At 36.3% G+C, this 18,476-nt stretch overlaps 1 protein-coding gene across 1 annotated transcript; it reads left to right on the top strand.

Annotated features, from left to right (window-relative positions):
- The first annotated feature begins 5,347 nt into the window (after positions 1-5,347).
- Positions 5,348-6,325, top strand: LOC125478323 (GDSL esterase/lipase At5g03610-like). Its single transcript, XM_048586447.1, has 2 exons — positions 5,348-5,664; positions 6,058-6,325. The coding sequence occupies exons 1-2, from the start codon at positions 5,409-5,411 to the stop codon at positions 6,279-6,281; spliced, it is 480 nt and encodes a 159-aa protein (XP_048442404.1). The 5' UTR covers positions 5,348-5,408; the 3' UTR covers positions 6,282-6,325.
- Positions 6,326-18,476: the final 12,151 nt, after the last annotated feature.

The raw sequence follows: 18,476 nt of genomic DNA, 5'->3' as shown, positions 1-18,476 counted from the left end.
TCCACCACATCCTGGGCTCAACTCCACCGTAGCATAATATTGTCCGTTTTGGGTCTCGACCACGCCATCACAATTTTGTTTATGGGAACTCACACAAGAACTTCCCAGTGGGTCACCCATCATGGGAGTACTCTCGCACGCTACTCGCTTAACTTCGGAGTTCCAATGGAACCCGAAGCCAGTGAGCTCCCAAAAGGCCTCGTGCTAAGTAGAGATGGGAATATACATATAAGGATCACTTCCCTAGGCAATGTGGGATCTTACATGAAGCAACTCAAGACATGCACTGAATAAATGATGTCAGGACGAGTTATCGTCAAGTAAATCAAGCGCCCCATAATTCTTCTATATTGTGATGGGTCTTTGAGTAGTTCCCCCTTTATCTGAAAGCTTCAAGTTTTGTTCCATGGGAAAGTCAATTGGCCGTGCTCCCAAGAGGCCAACATCTTTGAAGATCTCCAAAGTGTATTTTCGTTGTGAAATGGAAATACCTTTATGGGAACATGACACTTCAATTCCCATAAAATATTTCAAGTCTCCGAGATCCTTGATTCAAAAATGACTGTGCAAAAAAACTTTAAGGAAGAAATGGCAGCCAAATTATTTCTAGTGATAACAATGTCATCCATATAAATCAAAAGAGCCGTGAAAGAGCTCATTCTTTGATTAGTGAAGAATGAATAATCTGCTTTAGATTGTACAAAACCAGCAGCTCTAATGGCAGCAGAGAACATAGCAAACCATTGGTGAGAAACTTGCTTCAAATCGTACAATTACTTGTGGAGGCGACATACCAAATGCTCCTCTTGTTGCAGAAGACCAGGATGTGGTGACATATAGATTTCCTCATGAAGATCACCATGTAAGAAGGCATTATTAACATCAAGCTGATGAATGGACTGATCAAGGGCGGAGGTAATGGACAATAAGCAACGGACAATGGTCAGTTTAGCAGTGGGCGAGAAAGTGTCATGGTAATCGACACCCTCCATCTGAGTGTAACCTTCGGCCACCAAACGAGCTTTGTAGCACTCAATGGTTCTATCAGAATGGCATTTGACTTTATAAACCTATTTGTAACCAATATGAGTCTTGCCAAGAGGAAGAGGAGTGGGAGTCCAAGTGTGATTCTCGGCCAATGCATGCAACTCAGATTGCATAGCAACCTACCAGTGAGAGTGAAAAGCAACCTCGAAATAGGTACGAGGTTATACATCATGGCTAACATGATTAATATAAGCAAAATATGAGGGTGAGTAATGATGATAGGAAAGAAAATGATCCAAGGGACACCTGGTGCCTTGAATGGAGCTTGACAACGAAGAGAGCGACAGTTTGGGGGCAAGTAACATCACCTGCGAGCAAACATTGTCATTGAGTAAGCAGGTGCAGTGCAGTGCAGTGGTGCAGAAGACACCCAATAGGGGCGGAGGGTGGTTCAAGGATAGGTAGAGTGAGGTTGGGATCGACGGGAAGGATAGGAGAAGGATCAAGAGTAGTAGGATTAGGCTCGACAACATAGGGATGTGGAGAATGATCAACATCAGTGTTATGGGGTGTAGTAGGAGATGGAGAAAATGGCTAGGAAGGTGAGGAAGAGTGGGACAATGTAAGGTAGGAGTAAGAGTGAGAGGTTGAGGTTGATTAGAAGTGAGGAGGGGTGCCGTGTTTGAAGGAGGCAATGTTTGAAAAGGATAGGTATTTTCATGAAAAATAACATCTAGGCTTGTGAAGATTTGTTTAGAGGCCAATTCATATAGTTTGTAGGCTTTGTGTTTCACTTTTCTGGTGCATAAGAAAAACCCATGTAAACCTAGAATAATCATCTACCACAGTTAAAAAAATATTTAGCTCCAGAAAGGGATTTGATTTTGAAGGGACCCCAAATGTCACAATGAATAAGTTCAAAAGAGTTCTTAGTATTAATCGAACTAGTGCCAAAAGAAAGGCGATGTTGCTTGGCCAATGGGCATACATTACAAGCCTTATTCAAATGAAAAGGAAAATGTAACAAATGTTTTTCCATAAACTTCAATCTAGAAGGTGATAGGTGACCCAAATGACGGTGTCATAACTCGGTGAAGGAGGTGACAAAGTGGCAGAAAGGTTGGACAGAGGGCTACAGTGTTGCTAAAACTAAGGCCACCAAATAATAGAGTCATCCACACCGTTTACCCAAACCAATCGTTTTCAGTGTGTCATCCACAAAACCCAACTTGTTCTTCACGTTTAGGGAAAGCTTCACAGAACTACACCAAATGGCGTAGTTGTCTCCATTGAGAAGCTTGGAGACAAAAACCATTACCAGATGGTCGACATGATGGACAAAATAGGGATTGGAAGCATCAGGCTTACTTCCAATAGAGGTTTGCCCGTTGGCCATGGCTAAAGGTAGGCAACGACGAAGAAAAAAGGCAGCGGAAAGAAAAAACTAGGGTTTATTGTTTGCCCTAGCTTGCAATACCATGTAAAGAATGACAAAAAATGATGTTTGCCAGAATGATGATTTCATTCATTAAGTTGAAATATATATACAACTATGATCCTATAATCAAGGAATACAATTAAGTAAATTATTCTATACAAAGTCAACTATAATAAATTACAATCAAAGTATATTCTTGGCTGCTAATCTATCCCTAACTTTATGGGATAAAGTAGACGTTCCAACAATTTGTCGAGACATCTGTTGGTTCATTGTTGGGGTAGTCGAATGAGATTATGGTGATGTGGCTGCAACTGAGACTGGATTCCGTGAATTTGCTGCTGAGTTTGTTGAAAATTCCTGAAGCCGTCTTTGACTTACTCCACTAGAGAGCCAAAATTACCATATCCTATAGTTTGAAGGAACATCTTTAGTAGTTCAAGCGCTGAGCACTGCTTTCTGTAAGTATCATCAAGAAGTTTCAAGAACCAATTATAAAATTCAGACAGATTTCTCTCTGATACAATCTCTATGTTCGCTCTGAAAGTTTGTGCACACCAGGTGTTTGAGTCTTTTCCTCATACAGATTTCTCTACAATTTTCCGAAATGGTAACTGTGAATCAACTTCAAATCTTACAATCACCAATCACTGGATTGATTTCATCCGTTTCCACGTCTATTACTGTGAAACTGGATGAGACCAACTATCTACAATGTCATTTTCAGATGCAATTGATGCTTAAAGTCCATGGACTTATGGGGTTCGTTGACGAATCAAGTCTTTGTCTTGCTCAGTTTTCGTCTTCTTCAAGAGATTCAGAGGTAACATTTGGTACTTCATCTTCAAGAATTGAAACTGATGAGTACAAAATCTAGAAAATGCATGATCATTGCTTGATGTTGTTACATACTACCACACTTTCTTTATCCACTATTTCCTATGTGATTGGTAGCAAGAGTTTTCAAGAGATATGGGTTCGTCTTCAAAACGAGTTTTTCTTACCAAGTACAAAAACCAGTATAATCAAATTACAGACTAATCTTTACAACATTAAGAAGGGATCAAATTCAATTTCCCAGTATCTTCAAAGAATTAAAGAAGCAAGGGATGGACTTTCTATTCTTGGTGTCACACTTGCTGATGAAGACTTTGTGATCATTGCATTGAATAGACTCCCTCCAAATTATAACACATTTAAATGTGTCCTCAGAGGGCGTGAGAGCATCATTTCACTTAAGTACTTTTGTGCACAATTGCTCACTGAGGAAGCCATTGTGGATTGTGCTCTTGTTGAATGTGAGACAAAGGGTTCTTTCTTTCCTCTCTTTAGCTCTCAATTTCATGCTAGCTTCCATGGTGGCTATCATGCTTAATCCAATTTTAGTTCATGCCAGTCAAGCTATGTTAATAATGTTGATAGTTATAATGGAATTCTTGGCACACCTCCATCTCCATATCCTAGTTCTCTGCCACCTGAAATTACTACATGACAAATTTGTTCACATAAAGATCATCTTGCTGCCCAGTGTTATACTCAAACTACCAACTCATCTATTACACAAGATCCAAACTTGCAAGATCAGGTTCGATTTTCTGATCCAATGGAGTCAATTGAGACGGATTCTGTTATGGTCAATTCTTTCTCTCATTACCTTGGATCTTCCCTGCCACTTAATTCCACAACAAGAGCTTCTAGCAGTGCTTCAAAGCAGAACGATCGTGATACAATAATTATAATGAAAACCGAGGAGCAACCAACTAGTTCTGTTGGTGCAGAAACTTCACAAACTAGCGGATCACATCAAATTTGTTCACAGAAAGATCATTTTGATGTTGATTGTTATCACATACATAATGCTCAATCTTCAGTTTCAACCCCTGAATCATGTCAATGCACATTGGATCAACAACTTAAACTAGTGTGTCCAGTCATCCTGCAAAATCACGAAACACCTTTACAAAGCAATTCTAATGTTAAAAGTCATACAGCTTATGATCACCAGTCTGGCTTTCTCTCTCACTTCATTGTTTCAGAAGATGAAATGTTTTTAGATGATGCAAAAAAACAAGTTTTGGAATGTATTGACAAGGAAAGTGCAGATTCTCAGTTGATTTCAGTGGGTTTACAATCGTGTGTTCCTACTCAAACTTTTGTACATGAGTTCCGAGGATTTTATGTACTTCAGTTATGCAATGGTGGAAGTATATTTGATATTCAGTTAGGCTACCATATGAGAATTTTTGATAAGGGTGGGGGCACCAAGTCTACGTTGATTAGGGTACTATGGTATACATGATATAATGGTAAAATACAAGCTCCAGATGCCAGGAGGTTTTCTTATTGCAAGGTATGTGTGCAACAATGACCAAATACTCCACTCTCCCAATTGCAAGGAATACTATCCAAAAAGAGTTTAGACTGTCAAATACACTCCAACTGCAACAATCTCATGCTTGTACCACCATGAGCTTGCAGGGGGATGTTAGAGTATATAGGATATGGAAGGTGTGGATCATGACACATGTCATTAGCCAAACATATAAGGTAGTTAGGATTGTTGCTAATGTAAGATTCGGATAAGGTAGTTAGGTGAATATCCATCCATATAGCAACTGTATCTCTGTAACTAATGAATCAATCAAGAAAATAAAAGTGAACAATCATTCTCTTTCTCTCTCTAAGTATTCTCTGTTTCCTTCTTCTTCTACAATCTCTCTGTTCTCTTTTCTACATAATGCTTAACACCTAGCATTACACACTCTAATTAGATACAGAGATTACCATGGCTTTTGAAAGAAAAAAAAAAATTGAACTTTTTGGAATCAAGTAATAACTATTTTTGGGGTTCTTGGCATCACATCAAATACATATATTGAATTGTGAGACTTGCTACTAACTTCAGCACTGATATTCCTCCTCCAAATGACAGGATTTGGCAGAGTTCACCAAATCGATTGTTAAGCAGATTGCTGTGGATTTGATGAGTATACGTGATTTGGGAGTGCGAAAAATAGCAGTGACAGCACTAGAGCCCATGGGATGTCTGCCGCTCTTAACTTCCTTCCTTTCTTATCAGAACTGCAGTGAAACGCTCAACTTGGCGTCGATGTTCCACAACCAAGTTTTGCGCCAAAACATGGAACAGTTAAATAAGGAGTCTAACAAATCTGCATTTGTAATCTTGGATCTCTATGGCGCATTTTTGTCTGCAATTAAGCCCCAGAAAGATCATCAAGGTACGTAATTGCGTTGAATGGTTGCTGTTATTGACACTCGATCCACTCCATAAAAGTCATCATGCGAAAAAACACAACGAAAAATTGAACAGAAAGGAATGCATGCAGGATGACATTTTTAACAATGCATGATATACGAACCACCAACTAGCTGACCATCTCTTTAGTTCCTCTATTTAACATCAAGTAGCTGTTAATTGTCTGGTACTGGAATGCGTGCACTCGGCAACGTATCATCTACATGTATAGTAAGATTATATATTTTTTGATATCTTGTAACTGAAATAAATATTGGTTAATATCTCAGTTGCTGCATAATCTATGCATTCTATGATATGCTTGTTTATGAGAATTCAAGTAGTTGATCGAGCGCATGCTTTCTTGGTATAGCAGGGAAAATGACGGTCCAGATTGATGATCCACTGAAACCGTGCTGTGTCGGGGTGAGCAGCGAATACTCATGTGGGAGTGTGGACCAGAGTACCGGAGCAAAGAAGTACGGCATATGCAGTAATCCTGAGAGGTCTTTCTTTTGGGACACGGTGCACCTCTCTCAGAATGGTTGGCATGCTGTTTATTGCTCTTTGAAATCTTCTCTTCATCAATTGTATTCGTGATTTGTTCATGCATAAGTACGTAGTTGTCAACTTTGTTTGGCCCTACTGGCTTTGGATCGCATGGAAATTGCCCAATATTTTCTTGGGATTGCATGAAGCTAGCTAAGGCCCTAATAAACAAATAAAACTATGTACTGGGATGAAAATTTCATAGAGTTGTTTACATGTTAAGGATATGAACGGAATTGATCTCAATAAAACCTCAATCAGAGCTAGGGCTGTAAATCGGCTCAAAAAAGTTCGACCTCGCATCAGGTTCAGCTCGATTAAGAAAGAAACGAAGCTTGAGCATTAGTGTGTTAAGCCGCAAAGCTCGTGAGCAGCTCGAAACAGTTCGAATTCAGTATCAGACTCGAATTTTTCAAGCTCTCTCAAGCTCAATTCGCATAAGAACCGAGTATAGCTTGAGCTCGAAAAGAAAATTAAACAAACTAAACTTTGAGCGCAAATGGCTCGGCTCATTCAACTGCCACTAATTAAGACTGCAAATAGGCAAGCATTTCTGTACGAATTGACATGATAATATGACATTATGTCATCATTTGAAATCTTCGTGCAATAGAACAATAAGAATTTAAGGGGTTAAAAAAAGAATCCATCACGATTTAAAATCTATTTACAAAAAAAAATTCCTCCAGTGTTTTCAAGTTTTGTAAATGTTGGGTTGAATATTTTTCATTGGCGTGCAAACAATTGTATTGTGTGATGTAGAAATTCAAGTCAAATTCAATGCCGACATCCATAAAACTTGAAGATGGTGTCGTGCTTCTTAACTACACTACAAGATTATTATTAAAAGACCTAAAGTTTATGCTCCACCAGAGGGACAACAAAGTCATTGACAGTGTCAGAGAAGAGGCCTGGTGCCAACCGTGGGGAGGGAGGGGAAGGCTGCTGTAGGGTTTAGGGTTAGGATCGGCTAGGCTACAAGAATATTGTTCAAAATGTCACAAATGTTATTATGCTCATTTGTTTTGTTCTTCCACCCCTTTTTCATTATTTCCAGAGAGTAGTATTGTTTCAATAGAGCACTATATACACAATCACTCCATATGCATATATATATATATATATATATATGTATGTATGTATTACTGCTCCATAGGCAACAATTTTTTCTTTGAATAGCATACGTAAGTGCAGTTGCTCCTTTTTATGTTAAACTACTTCAAACATAAAAAAGTTGAGATTTCATCAAAAAACTAATTGACAGTATAATGAGTAGCTCAATTACTTATAAGTACATGCAAGGTCGCTACTTTCCCCGATGCGGGATTAATACTCTTAACACATCCCCTTACGTGTGACAAATTATCAAACCTAGCACGTGAAAAGCACATATCTGAGTGATGTGGAGCACGTGTGACCTATGGGTTCCACACACGAGGACAACCTTCTCTAATTGGTTTTATGGTGGAACCTCAACATTCTCCATGGTATCAGTGTTGTTGTCCCATATGAGAAGCTCAACGGCCACATGTGCCCTACTTCATCCCGATTTGTGTTGTCTACGTGTTAGGCTTGAAAATTCGTCACATTCAAGGAGCGTGTTAGGAGTACAATCCCACATCGGAAAAAGAAGAAACATTGCATGTGCTTATAAGTAATTGAGCTACTCTCAATACTACCAATTGGTTTTACGATGAAACCTTAACTTCTTCAAATACTTGGTCGTGCTTTATTGAAACTTGATCAACGAGCCACCACAGCATGACTTTGTTTGGGAATTTCAGCCTTGTTACTTGCCGATCCAAATCCAGGTAACTGCTGCTTCTCGCTGCGACCACCGTGCTCACTCTCTTCGTCGATGGTCTCCAATCTTTTTCCGAAAGTAGGCCTCCGCTTCTGTGGTGCTGCTTCAGAGCCCTGCAAAGTTACGACACTTGATGGCCTTGACATGTCTCTCTTCCTCTCAATAACTTCACCACCTATCTAGCTGGATGTTTTCTCTCATCAACTCTTGGTGAATAAGCAGAACATGCAGACCGTTTTATAAGGAGAGAAAGCACGCATCCAACTGCACTTGGATATATGCGTCATGCGTCGACATATATTCTGCACTAATTCATTTAACTACTCATATATTGTACTGAATCATATATGGTGCCTCAATTTGCTGGTCAAATTGGAAGGTCCTGATGCTATGCATTACTAGTACGTTAGGCAAATTGGCCATTGATATTAAACTACCAGCTATTGGATGTGCACAGTTATGCATTTCTGTAAGATCATGATATTCTCGCTGATCAACTGAGAACCATAATCGACTGTTCATTATTCGTGATGCATGCACACTGAAAGAATCCATAAGAGATCAGTATTCTCATTGGCTTTAGGCTCCCACTTATTAGATGGATCAAGGAATTGAATCTGTTCTTTCTACTTTTTATTGATTTTTTCATTGTGGGAGGGGGGTTTGAATAATATATGACAAAAAACATAAAAAGGTGGAGATTTAGTGCAGATCATCGGTTTTCACAGAAATATCAACAACTCAATTTACGAATATATCGACGGATATTGTGACAAGATTTTTTATATAAAATTACGTAATTTGTAAAAAATACTATTGATAAACCCTGTGCTGTCAGGATTCTATGAATTATTATTTTTCTGTTTTTATTTTTAGCTGGAACAAATGTCATTAAACCATGCCACGTACAAAATGTAAACAAATCATGCAACGCTCTGTTTGACTAAAAGGCAGTTCTCTCAAACGACACTGCAAAAAAATAGGGTTGTAACCTTCTTCGCGAGGGTGACTCTGCAAGTCACGCCAATGCCATTTTTTAGCAAGAAAATCGCATATCTTTCTCCTTTTCAATGCACGATGTCTGGGTAATTCATATATTTTGTGGATATATCAAAATATCTGCCGATATCGTCAATTTTGATAAAAATTCGTCAATATCCTTGATGGGGGATAGAAATGCTTTACCCTCCCCCCATTTTTCAGGTTTTATATTTGGGAGGACGGCAAGTCTCTTTTCAATCTTTATATATTAGGAATTCACTTGGAAACTTCTTGAAATGGTTCAAGTTTTTATGAGTAATGCTACACTTACCACATTTGTACCGCCTCTCTCATAAAAGTAGCGTCTATCAACACGTGTGTCTCATCTATATGAGTAATGCTACAATTACCACCTAATTATACCGTCATTTTAATAGAGGTAGGGCCCGCCAACGCATATTGATTCTATCTCTATTAAGCGAATTTTCAAACCTAACAAGTCGATAACACAACTGGATGATGTGGAGCATGTGTGACCATTTGGCTTCACATGTGTGACAACCTGCTTTGATACCATGAAGAAAGTTGAGGTTCCACCATAAAACTAATTTGCAGTACGGGGATTAACTCAACCTACTTATAAGTCCATGTAAGGTCTCTTCCCCTGTCAATGTGGAATTCATTCTTCACTTTACAAACTAGAATTTTTATAATCTAACAGTTAAAGGCTTTAATGTCGGAAGTTGCACCAAATTTAGTATACTCGTTGGATTTGATGAATGCGTTCAAAACAATATTATTGGGCCATCTCAAGGAGCTGAAAGAAAAATATAAAATCGAAAACTTATTCCCGATCAATATGTAGCCAAATATATATGATTCAAAGAGCTAGGATTTAATTATCTCAAGGATAACAAACATATATAATATCCACATAGTTTTGGCTGGGAGTTTACATGGACGATTGCAGGCATCCGATACTCTAGCGTCTTCCGGACCCAGGTTGAGCAATACCAATGAGATCACGGCCCTCCAAAGTCATTGGCCATGCTTAAGCTAGAATTGGTGTAGGCCTTACAAATCCAGCTTAAATTCTTCGATATCAAGAGAAATCATTCTATAAATATATGTAGATAACTTCCAACATAGAATAACCATCACATATATGATATATGTAATATATTATAACAAATAATTAAGAAAAGAAGAAGAAACGTACGTACTTGGAAACAGAGTACGACCGAAAGTCCTGGTGGGTTTTGGAACATTACGACTCAAGGGTATTTGAAACTGTAAATTGGAGAAAGGAGAAAAATGTGCTTCTTCCAGGTGAACATATCAAAAGACGCAAGTAATTCCAATGGCCGTATAATTTGAAAGTAATGCCTGTTATTTCCTTTGTAAGGGTGAGCTTGGAGAAGATGAAACTTAAAGGAGTTTGAGGACAGTAGGAGAGTTAAGTGAAAAGAGAGAAGTTTTGATTTGTAGTAGGTAATTTGGATGCCCATATAATTTGAAAGTGATGCCTATTATTTTCTTCATTATATTGGACCGCTAAGAAATTGTGGCAGATTTGCCATATAAAGTTTTGTAAGCTTCCCAATTTCAGCCCAAGGCTTTTGATTTTCTCTAAAAGAGCTTGTTTCCCATCTCCTTTTCTTCGAAATTCCCATTCTGCTGCATCTCCATAGCTGCCTCATATCCGGACTTAACAGTATGAAGTCCCTTCTTGTTGGAATGCCAAACTTAACTTAATTATCTGCATGTACAACCAAATTTACTGAGTGGTAGACCCAAAATGGCGTTAGCTCCGGCTGAAACAGTACAGCTTGTCTCCATTCCTTCGTATCCTAATTAATCAGATCAGCCGCTATCATGCATGGGAACTTCAGGATTTGCAGTTTGAACTCTGAATGTCCTTAAGCTTGGTAGCCAAGGATCATCTCGAACTGCACCATCTCTCCAATGCAAACCAGCCTTCAAAACTTGTCGTGCTTGTATAATACCCTTTCAACCCCACGATGATTCCCTCTGAAACTAACATTCATAAATTCCGCATTCAGGAAGTACTTATCATTTTAAACTCGAGCCAGCAGTGAATCAGGACATTTAACCAAATCTCCATCCAATTTTAGCAACCAAGGCAAGATTAAAATGCATGAGATATTGGAATCCCAATCCCTATCTTTCTTTGGTCTAGCCAATTTGGATACTTTCATATCAGTTGCTTTTGTCCACTCCATCAGAATTTTGCCAACACTCTTTCAATCTCTTACAGACATTCACCGGAAACTTATAGCAAGACATAGCATATATAATTTGGTAAGGCCAGCTCAATCGCTTAGTAAGAGTTTTTTTTCCCGGTTGTCGATAAGAATTGCTTTGCCCATCTGTTTACTTTCTCACCTACTTTATTGTCATCAAACACTTCTTTTTTCAATAATTCAACATCAGCCTTTTAACTCCAAATATTTCCCAACCCCGCACTTTGTTTGCTTGTATTCCTGGAATACCAGAGACCTTTTATTTACTTTGTCTGGACAACTGACATTTTTTTGTTGTTTTTTCACAAATATATACTATGTTTCTAATTTTCGACTAGTTCATTAATATCTTTAACTTTTAAAAGACATTTTATTCTATTTCAATTATAGATTTCATCGATATGATATTACTAAAAAAAATAATTTTTTTTTTATTTTTCAGCCATATATGTATATTGTTGCTATATGTGCAACTGTGTTTGCACAGGACTTCATTCACACTAAAAAGATGCATATACTGTCGAGAGAGTATTGTAAATGGAGTGTTTAGAGAGAGGTGGTTCAAGGTCCGAATGGAGACGAATGTTAAAGAGAAAAATGAAGTTCTTTGGAATATGGGTAAGATGACTTGATTGTGATATATAAACAGAGGATGGGTTGAGATATGCCTCAAGATTTGGCATACCTCTGAAACAAAAATAACCTTTAGCCAGTGTTCGACCAGAGGTAAGAGTAATAGACTGCCATTCCATTTCATTTAGTTAACCAATTATTCGTTGTGTTGTTTTTTATATTAATCTATTAACTTTTAGGGATCTTAAGATAGCAGATTACAAACGTCACTTCTCTTTAATACGTGAAGTATTTGTGGGTCCATTATTCAATTACTACACAACTGTGAGTATATCAAACTCTAAACCATGATCGAATTATGGATCCACAAATACGTCACGTATCAATATTATGGCTGAAGAGTTTTAGATACTTACAATTGTATAGTGATCATGGACCTACAAACACGTCACCTGTCAAAGGAAAATGAAGCAACACGTGTTTGATCGTTACACCATCCTTTTCACTAATGTTCATGTAATCCGCTATCTCATACAGCTCAAGATCCCATTTACAAGTAGAAGTTAATAAATTAATATAAAAACCAATACAACCAGTAATTGGTTAACTAAATAAAATGGAATACAGTCCTAGCTCCGGTCAAAAATGTTGTCGCAAACCTCAACTTACCCTCTGTTAATATATCACAACCAAGTCATCTCCCCCGTATCCCAAAAGATTTCATTTTTCTCCTTAATATTCGTCTCTGTCAGGACCTTGAATGCCGTCTCTCTAAACACGCCCGATGCAATACTCTTTCGAGAGTATATGCATTTTTTTAGTGTGGATGAAGCACTGTGCAGGCACATATAGCAACTATATATATATGGCTGAAAAATAAAAAATAAAAACATAATAATTTTTTTAGTACTATAACATAAATGAAATATATTATTTAAGTAGAATAAACTTTCTCTTAAAATTAAGAAGGCCTTACTTATAGAGACACAAATATGTACCATATTTCACACAACTCTACATCTTTTAAAACATTACAAGGAGGGATAAAAAAAAAAATCAATAACAGAAAACTAAGCCCAACCCAAAAAGAAAAGGACTGACTAAAATTACGGTCCATGCCACTCGACTATAACCGTTAATAAACGGCCACGTTAACCACTACACAACAAAAATCATAAAAACTAACCGGTTCCTTCCCCTTTTCCCTTATTCAATACCCGTGTTCCTCTTCCCCAAACCTATCATTTCAAATTCTCTCTCACACAAAAAGATACTTCCCCAGACAAAAAATCCTAAAATCTCCATAGTTTCCGACACTTTCAAGCCGGATTTTCAGTAAGTAATTCACAAAGTTCAACCGGATTTCCAGAAAGATCAGTGTTTCAAAGGTTTTCCTACTACTCAAAATCGTCCTTTTGCATGATTATAATTCAAAATATGTCACAAATGAATGCATTATTAAAGTTTTGGATGCATTATCAAAGTGTTTCTGCACTTGTGTTTGCAAAAGAAAATTGTAAAAAACGCATGCATTATCAAGTATTTTTTGCACTTGATTTTACCAAAAATTCAGTGCTCCAATTCATGAAAAAACAATTTCAATGTTTTAGATGTTTCAACTTCGCTTTTTAGTTTATATGTATACTAATTCTTAAATATCTGAAAAAGAAAAATGAATATGCGTCTAAATTTTATGAGTAAAAACATTAATCGTCTTTGAACTGATGCTGCACTTTGAACTGATGCTACACTATGAACTGATGCTGCACTTTGTACTGATGATGCACTTTATATTGATGCTGCACTTTGTAAATTAATTCTGGTTCTATTCTGATTGTAAATTGATTCTTAAACATTTGAAAAAGAAAATGAATATGCGTCTAAATTTTGTGAGTAAAAACATTAATCGTTTAGCTTCGATGTTACACTTTGAACTGATGTTGATGTTGCACTTTGCACTAATGCTGCACTTTGTAAATTAATTCTGGTTCTACCTTCAGTTTGTAAATTGGTTCTAAACAATTATGCATCTATATTGTGCATTAACATCCAATTCTGCATCTACCTTTTTTGCGAAGTGATGCTGCATCTACTTATTTGCTAAGTGATGCTGCATCACTTGTTTGCTAAGTGATGCTGCATATATCTTGTATGCTTAGTGATGCTGCATATAACTTGTGTGCTTAGTGATGCTGCATCTAGCTTGTATGTTAAGCATCTGCCATTTGCATCTTGTTTGTCATTTATATGACTTCTTATTATTTGATAATTTATTATACTCATGGTCGTTTCATTTTTTTATGAACATGATGACAAAAGTAAAACATTTTGCAAGAAAAAAGAAATCAACTCCAAAATCTCCTACCGTAAAAGGTCAGGCAACAGATAAGAAATATGCTCAAATAAGACTAAATCTCTTGGCCTTTGCAGATATAATACAAGAGCTCAAGCCAAAACTTGAAGAAAAAACCAGAAGTCTTGGCATTCATATATAAGTCACCTTTTGGCAGACTAGTGAAAGCTTACCTAAAAGGTGAATTACAAATGAAGAAATCAGACTCGAATGTCATACATATAGTAAACTGGTATGACACTGAAAAGGGAATGTTCAAATTCAAAAATGGATATTGCAAAGTAAATGATGATGATGTCCAACACATATTTGGGATCCCAAGCCAAAGCAAATAAGGCCCTCAGCTTATTTGTCAACAAATCTGTTTTATTTCGGCTTTGGGATTCTTGAGTCTCTTGTTGACTAAGGGGCTTATTTGGCTCGGCTTGGGATCCCAAATATGCATTGGACATCATCAGCATTTACTTTGCAATATCCATTTTTGAATTTGAACATTCTCTTTTCAGTGTCATACCAGTTTACTATATGTATGACATCCAAGTCTGATTTCTTCATTTGTAATTCACCTTTTAGGTAAGCTTTCACTAGTCTGCAAAAGGTGACTTATATATGAATGCCAAGACTTCTGGTTTTTCTTCAAGTTTTGGCTTGAGCTCTTGTATTAGTTATGCAAAAGCCAAGAGAGTCAGTCTTATTTGAGCATAGTTCTCATATGTTGCTCGACCCTTTACGGCAGGAGATTTTGGAGCTGATTTCTTTTTTATTGCAAAATGTTTTACTTTTGTCGTCATCTTCATAAAAAAATGAAACGATCATGAGTATAATAAATTATCAAATAATAAAAAGTCATATAAATGACAAACAAGATGCAAAAGGCAGATGCTTAGCACACAACCTAGATGCAGCATCACTAAGCACACAAGCTATATGTAGTATCAATTAGCGCGCAAGCTATATGCCACATCATTTAGCAAACAAGTAGATGCAACATCACTTAGCGCACAAGTAGATGCAGCATCAATTAGCAAACAAGGTAGATGCATAATTGGTTGTTAACGCACAATGTAGATGCATAATTGTGCAGAACCAATTTACATACAGAAAGTAGAATCATAATTAATTTACAAAGTTCAGTATCAGTTCAAAGTGCAACATCGAAGTTAGACGGTTAATGTTTTTACTCAAAAAATTTAGAAGCATATTCATTTTCTTTTTCAGATGTTTAAGAATCAATTTACAAATAGAAAGTAGAACCATAATTAATTTATAAAATGCAGCATCAGTATAAAATGCAGCATTAGTTCAAAGTGCAGCATTAGTTCAAAGTGCATCTTGCTGAGTAGGAGAGTGAAGAAGAGAGATAAATGATGATTTGGAGATTTCTTTGTTAATTTTCCTCGCTTATTTGTGTGGAAAAAAAAACACTAAAAAATTTAGAGATTTGTCTGTGGTTTGTTGGCTAATGGATGATGAGTGTTTGGACAGTGAGAGAAAAATATAGAATGGCGACTGGGTTCGGTGTTGGTTTCCGGTTGGCCACTGGGGTGGGCGGACCAAAAATTCAAGGGTTTTATTTTGGGCGTCTCAGATATTTTTTAGATCATTTTGAGTTTTGGGTGCACAAGTGGATGACATTTTGGCGTGAAAAGTAAAACATTACTGGAAAAATACGTCAGGCGAGGTGGATCCTCCGAACGGACATGATTATTTGAAACAATAAATTACTTAAAAAAAACATGTAGAAAAATAAAATGCAGAGACAAGTAATTATAAGAATTAATACCTTTCTTTTGCAGTGTATTTTGGCTACGAAAGAGTGAGAGGGTTTGAAGGTTTTGAGATTTTCCTCTCCCTCCTCGGTGAAGGAATTTCTTATGCTCTCTCTCATTCTCTCTCTAGCTTTGTCTCGTTATCACGCACAAGCAGAGAGATGGGTTGGTTGCATTTTTTATAGCCAAGAGTTTATGCTCTTCTCTCTTCAATGCAAGGAGCTCTCGCTGATATACGCTGGGTTTTAGCCTAGGGTTTTGCCGCTCAACCACCAAAGACACCATTTTTTCTTTACAGAGTGGCCTTCATCCGTCCAGTTACTCGCACGCAACGTGACACATGGGAATGGATGCATATGTTAAAGAATATCCCCATTGAACGCACTCAGCAAATTCGAAATGCCAATTCCAATGGATATTGGCACTTGTCGCCGTGAATGGTTGAAAATTTATCCGCAAAAATTCTAAATGGATAGTGACGCATGGCACGACGGGACTGATTGAAAATCTTATCAAAAATCTATCCATAATGATTTTAAAAGAATAGTGACATGTAACGTAACATGATTGGTTAAAAATCTAATCGGAAACCTACCCACAAGATTCTTATAGGATCATTGACGCTTAGCGCTACGAGATTGGTTAAAAATCTAATAAAAAATTTATCAAAAAAAATTACAAGTGATGTTACAAAATTGGTTAAACATTTTATCTGAAATTAAACAGAATATTATCTTTTAATTATTATTATTTTTTAAATAATTTGTTAATATCAATTAATTCGGTGAAAATGCACTTATGTATTCACTAAGAAATTTCTTTCTGTTACTCATTTACTTGGATAACTATTGCCCTAAGCGGTGGAATTGTTTTTAACAGTGCTCAAAATTTGCTTATTCTTGCTTCTTGTTCATGCTACCATATAAAATTTGCTTATAAGCATGTATGCATGCACAGACCCAAATCAGGGGGCACGAGTTAACTATATGTATGTAAGCTGTCACGAGAACTTTGTATCTTTCAAAGTTTTGCATCTTTTCTCAAAAAAATCATTCAGACATTCACCGTCTACTTTCAATTAGAAACACAAGCACTGCTAATTAGTTAAATCTATACTCTTATTAAGAGAACCCTCCTTATCAACTTTTTTTCTCCTTTTTTTTTTTTTTTTTTTTACCCTCATTTTTTATAAACACTATTGACAAAAGGAGGGTAAAATAATAATTTTATACATTTTGACAAAATGACAATTATATCCTTATTTTTTTTAGAAAATGACAATCATATACTTATTTTTTCAATTTTACCCTCACTTTTGATACACAATATTTACATAAGGAAAACAAAACAGTAATTAAGAGAAATTGTTCACAGCTCTCTGCTAGTTTTAATTAAATGAACAAAAGCCATAAAATAGAACAAAACAAAATAAATAAATAAAAGAGAAGGAAACAAATATAATTATCTAAATTTAAGGAATTTTACTTGTTAATTACAAAAAACTTCATATTAATTCTTAAAACACATCACTTTTTATTTAACAAAAAAAAAAAACATCACTTTAAGACTAAAAGCTGGTGTAAGATTCAAAACTAATTTTTAGTCTGTTGACCCAATGTCTATGTTAGCACATGACGATTTGAGTGGACACCTATGTAAGTCAGCTGAAACTCTCTTTCCAAATATATTCATTGCACTAACAAGAAGAAAAAAGTTTCCTATGGAAGCGATTTTATTAGAATATTGAAAATTGATACAAACATCAACTAGGACATTTTGGATAAATTCAAGAGGTTCACAATTCAAAGAAACTTCAACAAAATATAAAACACCAACTTTACCAAATGAATTGTCACCGTATATCAGTGGATTTGGGGTAACAAATGTCCGAGAATAGGATAAAAATAACATAAAATAAAGAGCAACTAGATGGAGCGTCCGACTTTAATGTTGAATAACGTTCAATGATACAAGTATTTTTATTGTTAGATTTGATTTCTACAATTATAAAATATTCTATTTTAAATCTCAACTATTTAGCTGCCGTATAATTCAACCAATAAACAAATTACTAGATCAAAGCCAACGTGATGCGACATCAGCTCCAATACAACTTTAAAATTCTACACTGAAATTAATGTTATAAAAATTTATACATTACAAATAAAATTTGAATATCACTCTTAACATGATCTAAATATGCTTTGGCACCCTGTAACACATAACAGACCTTTTCTTTTTTGAAAATTAGCTGGAATGGTGACTTTTTTACATTTAATTGCAGAAATGATCATTTTTTAGCATATCATCATTTATCATCATTGTGTGGTTGTTATGTCACCATTGTTTCGGTCTAGATATGATCAATATGTTGCTGTAATTAAAAACTAATCAATTCTACAACCAATGTGTAAAAGATGGTATGGATGAATCTTTGCTTCATACATATGTGTAAAGGATGCTAGCAGCGCTTAAAAGCCGAGTACTCTACCGTGAAGTTAG

Source organism: the organism of the source record quoted next, unplaced genomic scaffold (assembly GCF_019419815.1).
Source record: "Pyrus x bretschneideri cultivar Hongxiangsu unplaced genomic scaffold, Pyrus_bretschneideri_v1 Contig24, whole genome shotgun sequence".
NCBI lineage: Eukaryota > Viridiplantae > Streptophyta > Magnoliopsida > Rosales > Rosaceae > Pyrus > Pyrus x bretschneideri.
This window is presented reverse-complemented; position numbering and strand designations above follow the sequence as displayed.

Bases quoted from the DNA above. Each gene is read 5' to 3' on its own strand.
- LOC125478323 (XM_048586447.1), top strand. From the start codon at position 5,409: ATGAGTATACGTGATTTGGGAGTGCGAAAAATAGCAGTGACAGCACTA. The intron at 5,665-6,057 runs GTACGTAATTGC...TTGGTATAGCAG, and splicing joins GCCCCAGAAAGATCATCAAG to GGAAAATGACGGTCCAGATT.